The sequence below is a fragment of the Sander vitreus genome, chromosome 5 (assembly GCF_031162955.1).
Source record: "Sander vitreus isolate 19-12246 chromosome 5, sanVit1, whole genome shotgun sequence".
Taxonomy (NCBI): Eukaryota; Metazoa; Chordata; class Actinopteri; order Perciformes; family Percidae; genus Sander; species Sander vitreus.
Window position 1 is genome coordinate 10,309,224 of NC_135859.1, and position 12,619 is coordinate 10,321,842.

The 12,619-nt window shown below is 39.4% G+C and overlaps 1 protein-coding gene across 1 annotated transcript in view; it reads left to right on the forward strand.

Moving 5' to 3' along the window:
- loxl2b (lysyl oxidase-like 2b) overlaps positions 1–12,619 on the forward strand; it is a 62,250-nt gene that overhangs the window by 41,470 nt on the left and 8,161 nt on the right. The window contains exons 6-10 of the mRNA XM_078250359.1: positions 1,526–1,709; positions 5,083–5,234; positions 6,515–6,682; positions 9,064–9,229; positions 9,723–9,963. Coding sequence (XP_078106485.1) covers positions 1,526–1,709; positions 5,083–5,234; positions 6,515–6,682; positions 9,064–9,229; positions 9,723–9,963 — 911 coding nt within the window. The remainder of the gene's footprint in view (positions 1–1,525; positions 1,710–5,082; positions 5,235–6,514; positions 6,683–9,063; positions 9,230–9,722; positions 9,964–12,619) is intronic.

The following is a 12,619-nucleotide window of genomic DNA, read 5'->3' on the forward strand; positions in this document are numbered from 1 at the left end:
AAGGACTTTCTCACCAATCGGCCCCAGACGGTGAGACTGGGCCCCCACCTCTCCTCCACTTGCACACTGAGCACCAGCTCCCCACAGGGCTGTGTGCTGAGTCCCTTCCTGTACTGTCTCTACACCCACGACTGCAGTCTGGCCCACAACACCAACCTCATAGTCAAGTTTGCTGACAACACCACAGTGGTCGGACTCATCTCAAAGGGAGACGAGGCAGCCTACAGAGAGGAGGTCCTGAACTTGGCAGCCTGGTGTTCAGAGAACAACCTGGCTCTCAACACCAGGAAAACCAAGGAGATCATTGTCGACTTCAGGAAGAACAGCACCGACCTAGCCCCCCTGTACATCAATGGCGAGTGTGTGGAGAGGGTCCACACCTTCCGATTTCTCGGCGTCCTTATCTCTGCTGACATCTCCTGGACAGACAATGTCACAGCGGTCATCAAGAAAGGCTCAACAGCAGCTACACTTCCTGAGGGTCCTCAGGAAGCACAACCTGGACTCCAACCTGCTACTGACCTTCTACCGCTCGTCCATCGAGAGCCTGCTGACGTACTGTATCACAGTATGGTACGGCAGCTGCACCGTGGCAGACGGGAGCGGCTTCAGAGAGTAGTACAGGCAGCAAGGTCATTGGCTGCTCTCTACCCTCCCTGATTTACTCATTTACACCTCCCGCTGCCTCAGCAGAGCAGAAAACATCACCAAGGACAGCTCCCACCCTGGCTTTGATCCGTTTAACCTGTTGCCCTCAGGGAGGCGCCACAGGTGCATCAGAACAAGGACTAACAGATTCAAGAACAGATTTTTTCCAAAAGCCATAACCACTCTGAACTCACACATGCACTGACTTTACAGACTTCACAGTCTAACACCCCCAACCCCCGGACTTTCTTCTACTCACTACTGTGCAATATTTAATATTGAATACTATTGATAATATTGATAATTACTGTGCAATTCCATTGCTGTGCAATACCTGTATACTGTGCAATATCATTACTCTCATTGTCCAATATTTATTACTCATTGAATATGATCACCACTATTGGGCAATATTCAAATAATGTGCAATAACCCACATTGCATATCACACTGTATATAAAACCATACTTATTTTTTTCATATGTATGTAGTGTCTCAACTGTGCACTTTTTTTTTTGCACTACTTATTTTATTTCATGCTGTTATATGTTTTACGTATATGTTGACACTGGGAATGGAGTTGCTTTTAATCTCATTGTACATGTGTATAGTGACAATAAAAGGCATTCTATTCTATTATTACACAAGGAGACCAGGAAAACAAAAGATGGAAAAAAAGGGCTTAGACCGCTGAGGGTTAATAGTGTGTTCTATAAACATGAAGCCAACCAATCTGCTGCCTCAGCTTTCTCCACACAGAAAAGGAAAAATTGAGGTTCCAAACTTTCACCTGAGTCTATGATTTTTGAAAGAACCAGAATAAATAAAATATGTGGTTTTAAATATGTGGTTTTAGAATTTGAATTTTCCTTTTCAGCAACCGTTGGTTCGTCTTCGTGGTGGAGCCATTGTAGGCGAGGGCCGAGTGGAGGTGTTGAAAAATGGAGAGTGGGGCACCATATGTGATGATAGCTGGAACCTGCTGTCTGCCACCGTAGTGTGTCGAGAGCTGGGCTTCGGTACGGCCATAGAGGCCCTGTCTGGAGGTCGCCTGGGACAAGGTATACTAGTTTTACATTTTTACTGTTATTTGTGTAAGACAAGTTAACTCACAGTATTTCCAGCTGCTCCCTGCTACATATTCACATCTGGAGGCAAACCGTAAGGAAATGGCAAACGAAACTTGATTTTTATGGGCTTTTTGATTTAAACTACATAATTAAGCCTAATCTAAACAAGAGTGCTGCTCTCTCCTTCCTCCAACACCTTATTCCTCTGAGCAGCAAAAGTCTGGGCTAAGTACAGTGTAGACCTGAAACCCAGGTCATTGAGCTCAGAATGACTTTATTGTTGGAAGAACTGTGCATGTATATTTCCAACATGGCACAGGATGGAAGGTTATGACTGTGTAGCAAAACCACATATCCCAAACATTTCAGGCAGTAATTCTATCCTTTACTATCCTCCTCATATCACCCCTGTGTAGCCACTGAGCAGAGTATCATGAACTCACAGACCTGATGGTAAAAGTGATTTAACTCAGTAGAACAGGATTAGTTACAGTGTGCAGGTCTGTGAAGATAGGAATCCGTTCCTGAGCTGGTATGAAATCAGATATCTTTCTGTAAGGATATATGAAAATTCCTGTGTATTCAATTTAGAAGTTACTTTACTGAGTTAGGAAGAGATAAGGCAAGCCTATTTCAGCTGGTCTGTGGACAGAGCCCATGGTGATTGGTGTCTGTAATGAAACGTAAACTTCTAACCCATTACTTTCTGTTCAGATCCTGGGAAATAAAATGTGGCTTACCATTTGGATTGGATTAAACTCTATCTATACAAAAGTGTTTTTACATTAAAGCTGCATTGTTTTATTATGTGAAAAAATGTATTATATAAAAATGAAAGGATAAATATAAAATATTACAGAGGTATAAAACCTACTAAGAAGATTCAAAATATTCATAATATACCATTGAGGAAAATTTACACAGGATTCATGGATACAGTCATTAAACTTTGGCACAAACTCACATAGAAGTCTTCCTGAATGAACTTGCGCTGAGCTTCACATAAATAGTATCCTCACACAAATAAACTATGTAACACTGCCACACACATCTCTGCTTACAGCATGATACAGTATAAGTTGCCAAAGACCTTTTTTCTATTTTGTGAAATGTTTTGCTGTTTATCATGATGTACTACTACCATCTGAGGTTTTTTTTATTTCCATCTGAGTTTTGTTTTTCTCCATGAAAGGTTACAGAGAGCCACTGATGAGAAATGAAGATGGGAAATGATTTTGGAACAGGAACATTCCCTCTGTTTTAACATTTTTCATGTCTAATGTTACTGGAATGTGCAGCATGTCCCTGTTTATGATAAAAGGAAACACCTTCTATACAGAAGTACCATGCTGTATGTGATTCTTTTTGCCAGTTATAGGTACGCCCTTAGAGAAAAATGTACTTCTACAAACTGAATTGATGCAACAGGCTAATATATAAGCAACACTATGGCTGTAAGCAACACTATGGCTGGTTGCTGTAAGTTGCAAATAAGCTGTAAACACAACGTTGACATTACAACATTACATAGTTGTTATGGTTATGTATTAGCCTGTTTCATCAATTCAGTTTGTCTATTAACAACTGTAATTTCAATATTCTCTCTCCTTTTAGCTCTGTTTTGGTCTCCACCAACTCCTATGGGAAATATCTAGCTATTTAGCTGCTAAACTTCCAACTTTTGGTTGAACAGCAGTTGGTTGTCCACAGGTTAGTGAAGCTGACTAGTTCAGACTGCAGCAGAGGCTTTCTATCACAAGCTGCATGGAGAGTTTTACAGCAGGTTTGGAAGTTAGGACCCCCCTACCCAACAAAAATGTGCCACTGACCTACTATTAAATTACACACTCACCAGATCTACCTTGTTATACAGTGTTTATAAGCATTATTGTTTAATGTTTAAAGCCCAAGCTCACCTGTTATCAAGATATACAAAAAGTACATTTTTCTCTAAGGGCGTACCTATAACTGGCAAAAAGAATCACATACAGCATGGTACTTCTGTATAGGAGGTGTTTCCTTTTATCATAAACAAGGACATGCTGCACATTCCAGTAACATTAGACATGGAAAATGTTAAAACGGAGGGAATGTTCCTGTTCCATTTCCCATCTTCATTTCTCATCAGTGGCTCTCTGTAACCTTTCATGGAGAAAAACAAAACTCAGATGGAAATAAAAAAAAAACCTCAGATGGTAGTAGTACATCATGATAAACAGCAAACATTTCACAAAATAGAAAAAAGGTCTTTGGCAACTTATACTGTATCATGTTGTAAGCAGAGATGTGTGTGGCAGTGTTACATAGTTTATTTGTGTGAGGATACTATTTATGTGAAGCTGTAGATAAGTTCATTCAGGAAGACTTCTATGCTTCTTCATTCTCCTCTTCTCTTTCTCTCTCTCTCTCTCTCTCTCTCTCTCTCTTCCCCCCCCAACCTAATCAGCTGACTCTGGGCACTCTTTCAGTTTAACCAACCAGATGTTTCTACGATCTGTGAGCCAATCACTGTGTTTCATTGAACTTTAAATCTATTCTCCTCTCTGCTGCTGTCAGTTGTCATTCCAAGCTTCTGGGGATATTCCTGTCTATCCATGGCCTCTCTACCCCTTATAAATTAAACATAGCGATGGAGTCTAATCGCCAAAGACTCTCACATTTCAACCTGTTGTGCACCATGTTGAATTATTATTTTCACCTTCTCTCCTGATGAAATGTGTCATGTTAAGGTATCTTTTGTTCTCATGTAAAGGTCATATGGTCATAGGTAATCATAATTTGGTACTTGATATAATGTGGTGACTATAATGTTGTTGTAGTATTACTTGTAGGGTTCTCTGATTAACTGACTACTTGTTGTACAGTATGAGCCTCTCTTTTAATGTGTAGTCTACTGTTATTGCTTGCTATCCTTTCTTTCACCTTCCCTTAATGAACCATATTGGCTTTAAGCCTTATAACTGTTCCTGACATCCTGATTGTTTTACCTTTATAGAGGAATTGGTATTTTGAGTCGGTATGTTAAATGTGAAGCTACAGCTGGCTTTTAAAGGACTCAGGTGATGTGAGCTCCGGTGCGGGACTGGGTGAGCAGACGAGAGAGTTTTGGATGTATTGTAGTTTGTTAAGGATTTTGGTTGGTGTGCCTTCAGTTTTAATGCTAAGCTAAGCTAATAAAATGTTGAACTAGTCCTTTTGTTTTGACTTCACACCAGAACTGTATTTTTAAATGGAAATGGTGAAATTACATGAAATAATGACACAACACGGACATCTCTCAGCCAAAACCATTTGTTTTTCGTTCTCATGGACCCTCTCATATGGGAAGCAACCTTTCAAAACTTCTTTTGTCTATATTTTTCAGGAATGGGCCCAGTGCATATGAATGAGGTGCAGTGCACTGGATTTGAGAAGTCCATCACAGAGTGTGTCTTCAACAAGGAGGCTCTTGGTTGCAGCCATGAGGAGGATGCAGCCGTCAGATGCAACGTTCCTTCTATGGGCTTCCAGCAGTCGGTGAGCCTCAGCGTTGTTTGCCTCAGCGTTGTTTCAATCAAACATAACAGCAACATATTCTCACTTAAAAACACGATTGTTTAATTTGTACCCACTACAACGGGATGCTAGATTTGTCTTTTCATGTATTTCATGCATATGTATGGCCTTCTGCAGACCACGTAGTGTTAACAAACGTTGAGGATATGTTGCACATCATATATATAGTCATCAGCTTTTATATCCAGTGCTCAACTGATTTTTCAAAAATCCTTCCAGATCTTGGCCATTTTTAAGTTTTGTTCAGAGACTCAATACCGCTTTTCCAAAAAATCCTTCAAACAATACAACGATATTAGTCGTTTATTCCTATCCTCTAATACAACACACAGAAGCGTTTTATAAATTAGCTCCCCTAGCAGAGGCAGAAAATAAGACCTTATATCTAAACCAGCGAGCGTAACTCGTGGTTTTAAACACGTCGTTAACATTGTGATACAGTCGCATATGGTTAGGTTTAGGCACAAACACTATTCAGTTACATTTAGAAAACGATTGTGGTTTGGGTTGAAATCAGACAGTACTTGACTTCCGGTTACGCATGTGACGCAGAACGTGACGTAGCTCCGTTTGTTCAGTAAAATAAAAAGAAACTTGCTGTAACAACTACGGCCACTAGAGGGTGCGGTCACTATAATCGTAAATATAAGTCTTAATTGCTACATGAACAAACGACTTATGTGGGTGTTTTTCGGGGGAGGACAGTCTCCTTTTTTTACGCCATTGATATCTTCAACCAGGTCCTTGGTGTCCTCAATGCTAGATACGGCGATGCCTGAGTTGCAAAAGCTTCTTACATCAACAGTTCACTAAAGGAATGACTAAAACCTGCATTTTTAAGTAGGCTGGGAGGAAAGACAAGGTCCTTCTTCTCCTATACTGCCATCTTGAGCGGGCGAAGAATGTGACTCCTATTTTGTTTTCCTATTTTAACTAATGATATGTAAACATCCTGCATTAGTACTGATCATTTCACAGTTTCTCACTGCTATTTTTTCGGCATTCTTTACTGCATTCATTTTGCACATCCTTGTAGTGTTTCAAGTCATAATAATTTTTTTATACTGTACATATCATGCATGTATTACCTTTTAAAGTTTTTACCAAAACCTTAGAATATGTTGTCATGTATGCTGGGTTTGTTACTTTGCAGTAACTTGTTACTATTACCAAATATCCTGTCAAAATGATTCAGGTAGCCTTTAAGTCGGTGCCTTCATTGTGTTTTTTCGTGCCCATAGCTGCGTCTGAGTGGAGGTCGTAACCCCTATGAGGGCCGTGTGGAGGTGCTGGTGGAGAGGAATGGTTCCCTGGTGTGGGGGACGGTGTGCAGTGAAAGCTGGGGAACCATGGAGGCCATGGTGGTCTGCAGACAGCTGGGCCTGGGCTTTGCCAGCAACGCTTTCCAGGTACGAGATGCAGCAGCCAGGAGGTGGGAATCAGTCTGGGTTTGGGTTTGTTCTAAAAGTAACAGGATTTTTCTTCCTTCATTTCAAATGTTACAACCTTTGAAGTAAATATCTGAAATGTTTAAGAAGAAAACCAACACATGTTGTATATTGTGTTTAATGTTCTTCCAGTCTAACTAATCAAACCAAGACAGTACAAATCTGAACACAGGATCTTCCGCAGGAAGTCCCAGTTTAACCCTGATTTGTCATTGTGCTTCACATTTAAAATTATTATTTTCTTGCTACATACAGACATCCCTAGTCTTGAAAATGCACTTTTGCATTTGAATTTGAATCATGTCTTGTTTTTAAGTCATTTCTAATGAAATGGTAAAGGCCTTTGTTGGCAAAGGCCTTAATCATTGTCATTTCTATAGTTGATTTGAAAGATTTCACAGAAGAAGCCTGACAGAATCGTGCCATTATAAAAACAAATCATTTTCATTAGAAACAAGCTAAAGTCAGGACATAATTCAAATGCAAAAATGCAGTATGCAATTTATCTTTCATGGTTAGGTTGTACATTGTCTGTCCAGTCCAAAAATAAATCAAAAACAAATATTTTGTTATCATCATTGCTGTGTTATGTTTAAAAGTACACTAACATTATTTCTCAGTGTTATCATTTTGCCAGTAATTTTCATGTAACCTTTGAAAGTGTTTACAGAGCGATGGAATGAAGAGCAGAGTTTTATGAGTGGAAATTGTATAATGATGGTTTCTGTATGATATGATAGGAAGTCAGGTTTACCTTAAGGCAGAAGTGAGAAGGACTGTCTGTTGCAATATGGGTAGATTACGGTATTATGTTAGGCTCATTTCCTTTTTCTAGCAGTACCATCACTCATATATGGCAGTACCATCACTCATATATTCCAGTCATATGTATATGAGTTGCACAGGCCTTATTTGGCAGTTCAAGAAAAACATTATTATTATATATGAACACAATATACAGTAATTGCCCATCCATGATGATATAAAAGGATAGGGTGTGCTCTCTAGTGGTCAATGTAGAGAATCACCTGTCTTCGCAACAATATATGATGTTACTGTGAACGTGTCCATTGATATCCTCAAAAAAGGACCACATGGTTGCTTGGCATCATCAGAGTTGAATATTTAGTGGGAATACAGTAAGCTTGTCTTTGGTATCAGACAGTTCTATGATCAAGTGATATGGATTGTTTTTCAGCTGTTGCTATCTCACATTTCTGCAATTATCCAGCTTCTTGAAATCTTTTTTCCATTAGTATTATTTAAAGTAGAATATGGACCTTCTAATACTCTTCAGCAGTGGTGGAATGTAACTAAAACATTTACTCAAGTACTAGTTCAAAAGGTACTTGTACTTTACGTGAGTCTTTTCTTTTCATGTCACTTTCTACTAACACTCCACTACATTTCAGATGGAAATATTGTACTTTTTACTCCACTGCATTCATCTGACAGCTTTAGTTACTAGTTACTTTACAAATTGAGATTTTTGCACACAAAACATATGTAGTTTATAAAATACGATGTTTTATTATAAATGAAACTACCAATACATATATATAACAGTCTACAAGTACAGCTGAAATGATTAGAGCATTAAACACTTAGTTGATTGACAGAACTGCTTTGATCGTTTCTGGTTTCTAAAATAACTTTTACTTTTAATACTTTAAGTACAATTTCCTGATGATACTAACTTACTTTTACTTAAGTAACATTTTCAATGTAGTACTTTTACTTGTAACAGAGTATTTTGACAGTGTGGTATTAGTACTTTTACTTAAGTATCTGAATCTCTAAGTATCTGAATACTTCTTCCACCACTGCTTTCAGTTAGAGCCATACCAGTGAAATTGAAGATTTGTGAGGTACTATTTGCGAACAGCGGTGGAAAATAACTTACTGAAGTAGTGTACTTAAGTACAGTTTTGAGGCACTTGTACTTTTTTGAGTATTTTCATTTTCTGCTACTTTAAAGGTGCAATATGTAATACTGACAGCTAGCGTGTAAAATACTTTTACTTCCTTACTGCAGTCCAAATTCAAAATACTGGAGAGAGTCGTCTCCCTCGCTTGACCACATATTTAAGGCTATTTGATTCCCTGTGGTCTGTATGTGAAGAATCATACAGATGTTTTAAGAGGCTACCATAAACCTAGCTTCGTACTTCTGCTCCACTACATTCAGAGGCATTTTCTTCATTTCTTACTCACTACATGTAAAATTATTTCACAAATAGCATAGTTACTAGTTACTTTACATATTTTCATAATTGTCATCTACAAGATGTATAATACCTAGTAATGTCAGCTGTAAACCATGGGTCCTGTTATCTTAACAGGAGACTTGGTATTGGCCAGGAGAGGTGAGTGCCGACAATGTGGTGATGAGTGGCGTTCGCTGCTCTGGTACTGAGATGTCTCTGTCCCACTGCCTGCACCACGGAGCCCACCTCAGCTGCGCTAAAGGAGGCGGACGCAACGCCGCCGGAGTCTCCTGCTCTGAGAGTAAGATACCCACATTCATACTGTTCGTTTTTTTGTTGGTGAATGCTTTTGAGAGGTCAGGTTTCTGCCTGCTAAAAGGAAGTTTTTCCTCACTGCTGTCACACCAAATGCATGCTCTTGGGGGGGAATTGTTGGGTCTCTGTAAATTATAGAGTGTGTTCTATCTGTAAAGTGTCCTGAGATATGTTATGATAGTTATGATTTGACACTATAAATAAAATTGAATTTAATTAAAATGTGTCCACATTTGCTCTTCACATTGAGTTTTAATCCAACAAATGAAATTATTTCTGCCTCTGGAGAAGCTCTGCCTCTGTGAAAAGTTTGCATAACCGAAACTCCAATGTCCCTTTCTGAAACACGAGGGCTCATTTACTTCATGTGCCAGAGCTTTTCTGTTTATTTTGGTAGCAATGACAGGGCCATATGTTTCTAAATATGTGTTGTCTCTGTCTGCTTCTCTGTGGTTTCTCCTTCATCCTCCTGTGCACAGCGGCTCCTGACCTGGTGTTGAACCCTCAGGTGGTGGAGCAGACCACCTACATGGAAGACAGGCCTATGTTCATGCTGCAATGTGCGCACGAGGAGGACTGTCTGTCCTCCACCGCCAACCAGGTGCCGGCCAACTCCTACCGCCGCCTGTTGCGCTTCTCCTCCCAGATCCACAACAACGGCCAGTCTGACTTCCGGCCCAAAGCTGGCAGACACTCGTGGGTGTGGCACGACTGTCACAGGTTAGTGTCACAGAGTACAAGGGCTCTTTTATATGTCCTTGGCTTTTATCCCAGATTTCACCATATGATAATTTTACAGTAGCAATCTTTTTTAATTTGCTGGACACCAGAACCAACTCTACAGAAGAGGTTTAGGGCCAATGTGAAAAATGTATTTGAGTTCTCAGGGTTTAAAGTCAGAACTTAACTACATTTTTCCTAACCGTAACAACTAACCCCGTGCAAACCATGTCTTTGCTAATGGCGGTGAAATTATCTGTCATTCTGTTAAACTTCCAAATATTCTTCACTTTGCTTTAGGAAAAGTTCAACATTTTGGGAAATATGGTTATGGAAATAGGTGTGTTTTGCTTTCTGCCTGAGAGTTGGATGATAAATCTGTGTGTGTGTGTGTGTGTGTGTGTGTGTGTGTGTGTGTGTGTGTGTGTGTGTGTGTGTGTGTGTGTGTGTGTGTGTGTGTGTGTGTGTGTGTGTGTGTGTGTGTGTGTGTGTGTTAGGTACAGAGCAAAGCCAGGAGGCGAATAGCTTAGCATACACCAGCACCTCTAAAGCTCACTTGTGAACGTGTGATATATTGTTAGTTTAATCAGTACATAAACAAAGATGTGTAAATGGCAGTTTATTGTTTTATGGGGAGTTACATTTAGTTCATAGTTTTTCTTTTTGATGCTGCCTTTTTAAATCAAGTAATTGTTCATTTATCACATTGCACTGTAACTTTAATTCTTGTATTTCATACCTGCCTTATTCTATTTTAGCTGTTTTTATTTTAGCTGTTTTCTCTTTAATTAAGGTTTTTAATTGGTAACAGCTCTTTAATGTTTTATGTAGAGCACTTTGAATTGCCTTGTTGCAGAAATGTGCTATATAAATAAAGCTGCCTTGCCTGCCTTACATGATGGAACTATTTCTTGACGACCAACAGCTGGACACAATGATGTCACAAGTTTGGTACCATTGTTCCTGTACAGAGACATATACTAAAACCTGTGATCCTTGACTATATCTGGCAACTTGCGCTGTAGCCATAGACGCTGCATGGAAGTGCTGGATGGATGGATAGTGTAGGTGTTGTTCGACAAGAAATAGTTCCAGCATGTAACTTCCACTCAAAGCACCAATTGTAATTTTTGCATTTCTCTTTGTATACAGATTGAACAAAGAAAATATGAACTATGAATCATTGATCATTGTTGGTAGAGGTAATTCTTAACTTGAAACTTGATTCCCACACTTCCGTAACCTTACTTTTGAAAATCGCATCAATCAAATCACCCGAACTGCATGCACCTCAAAAACATTGCCTGTCTGTGCCTATCACTCACCTTCTCTGCTGCCGAAACACTCATCAATGCATTCGTTGCATTTCAGAATCAACTACTGCAATAGCATTCTCTATGGTTCATCTGCAAAAGCCCTAAATAAACTTGAATACATCCAAAACTCTGCTGCCAGCTTCCTTACCCACACCAGCTCCCGAATCTCCACCGGCTCCCTGTTTTCCAACGCATCCAGTTTAAAGTCCTCCTCCTCACCCACAAAGCCCTCCATAAGCAGGCTCCTTCCTACCTCACATACCTGCTCCACCGCCACAATCTACCCCCCCCCCAACCTCCGCTCCTCCGACAGAATCCTCCTCTCCACATTACTTAGGACCAAGCACCGAACCTGGGGTCACCATCGCAGCCCCCTCCCTCTGGAACTACCCATACACATCCATGACTGTACTGACCTGGACACATTCAAAGACACATTTAAATCACTTATCAAAACATCCTTCCCAATAATATTACATTTCAACTGCTGTTATTTGCTGGTTGATTGTTTCACTTGCTTTTAATGTGCTTAATGTACTGGTGTTATTGTAAAGTGTCTTTGAGAACTTTTTTAAAAAGTGCTTTTTAAATGTATTATAATAATAATTATTATTAGTAGTAGTAGTAGTAGTAGTAGTAGTAGTAGTATTAACTAGCATTATTAACTAGCCAGGCTAGCCATTTCTCCATTTCTCCTCGTCTTTATGCGAAGCTCCAGCTCTGTACTTAACACACAGATATTGAATGATCTTCTTACATAAGTCGCAGAAAGAAATGTGTGTATTTCCCAGAATGTTGAGAGGTTTCCTTATTTAATAAACTGCTAGACCAGCTCAAAGAAATTCAGGATGGCATGTGGAAAGTTGTAATGTCCCGCGGTGACGTCTGTGCTGTTTCAAATCTTTTTTAACCCTCACAAGAAACTTGTAATAAAATATTGAAATAAAAATATTTGAGTGATAGGAAAATGTTAAGATATTTAAGGACACAATAGTGCAACCTTTTTTTACAGAACAATGTGCCTACTGAAATGCATGTGGCATTTATAATACAATATAATTTGTGGAAGCAGTTGTAACCAGTTTATATTCCAGGAACATAAATCGCAAGTTAATTATAAATTTACAAGCATTTCCTTTGTAAACCTCATAGTAGAATAGGACATTTGAATGATTCAGAAATAGCATCTCAAATTAGACCTAATTCAAAGAGAGACAGATGACTCAGCCCCAATCATGTTTCTGGAGCAGCTTTACCCTTCCATATGTTGTTTCGCCCTGTAATTGGCCCTGTGCTGTAAAATTAAGCTACTATACAAAAAGTCCCACATTTTTGTGGTT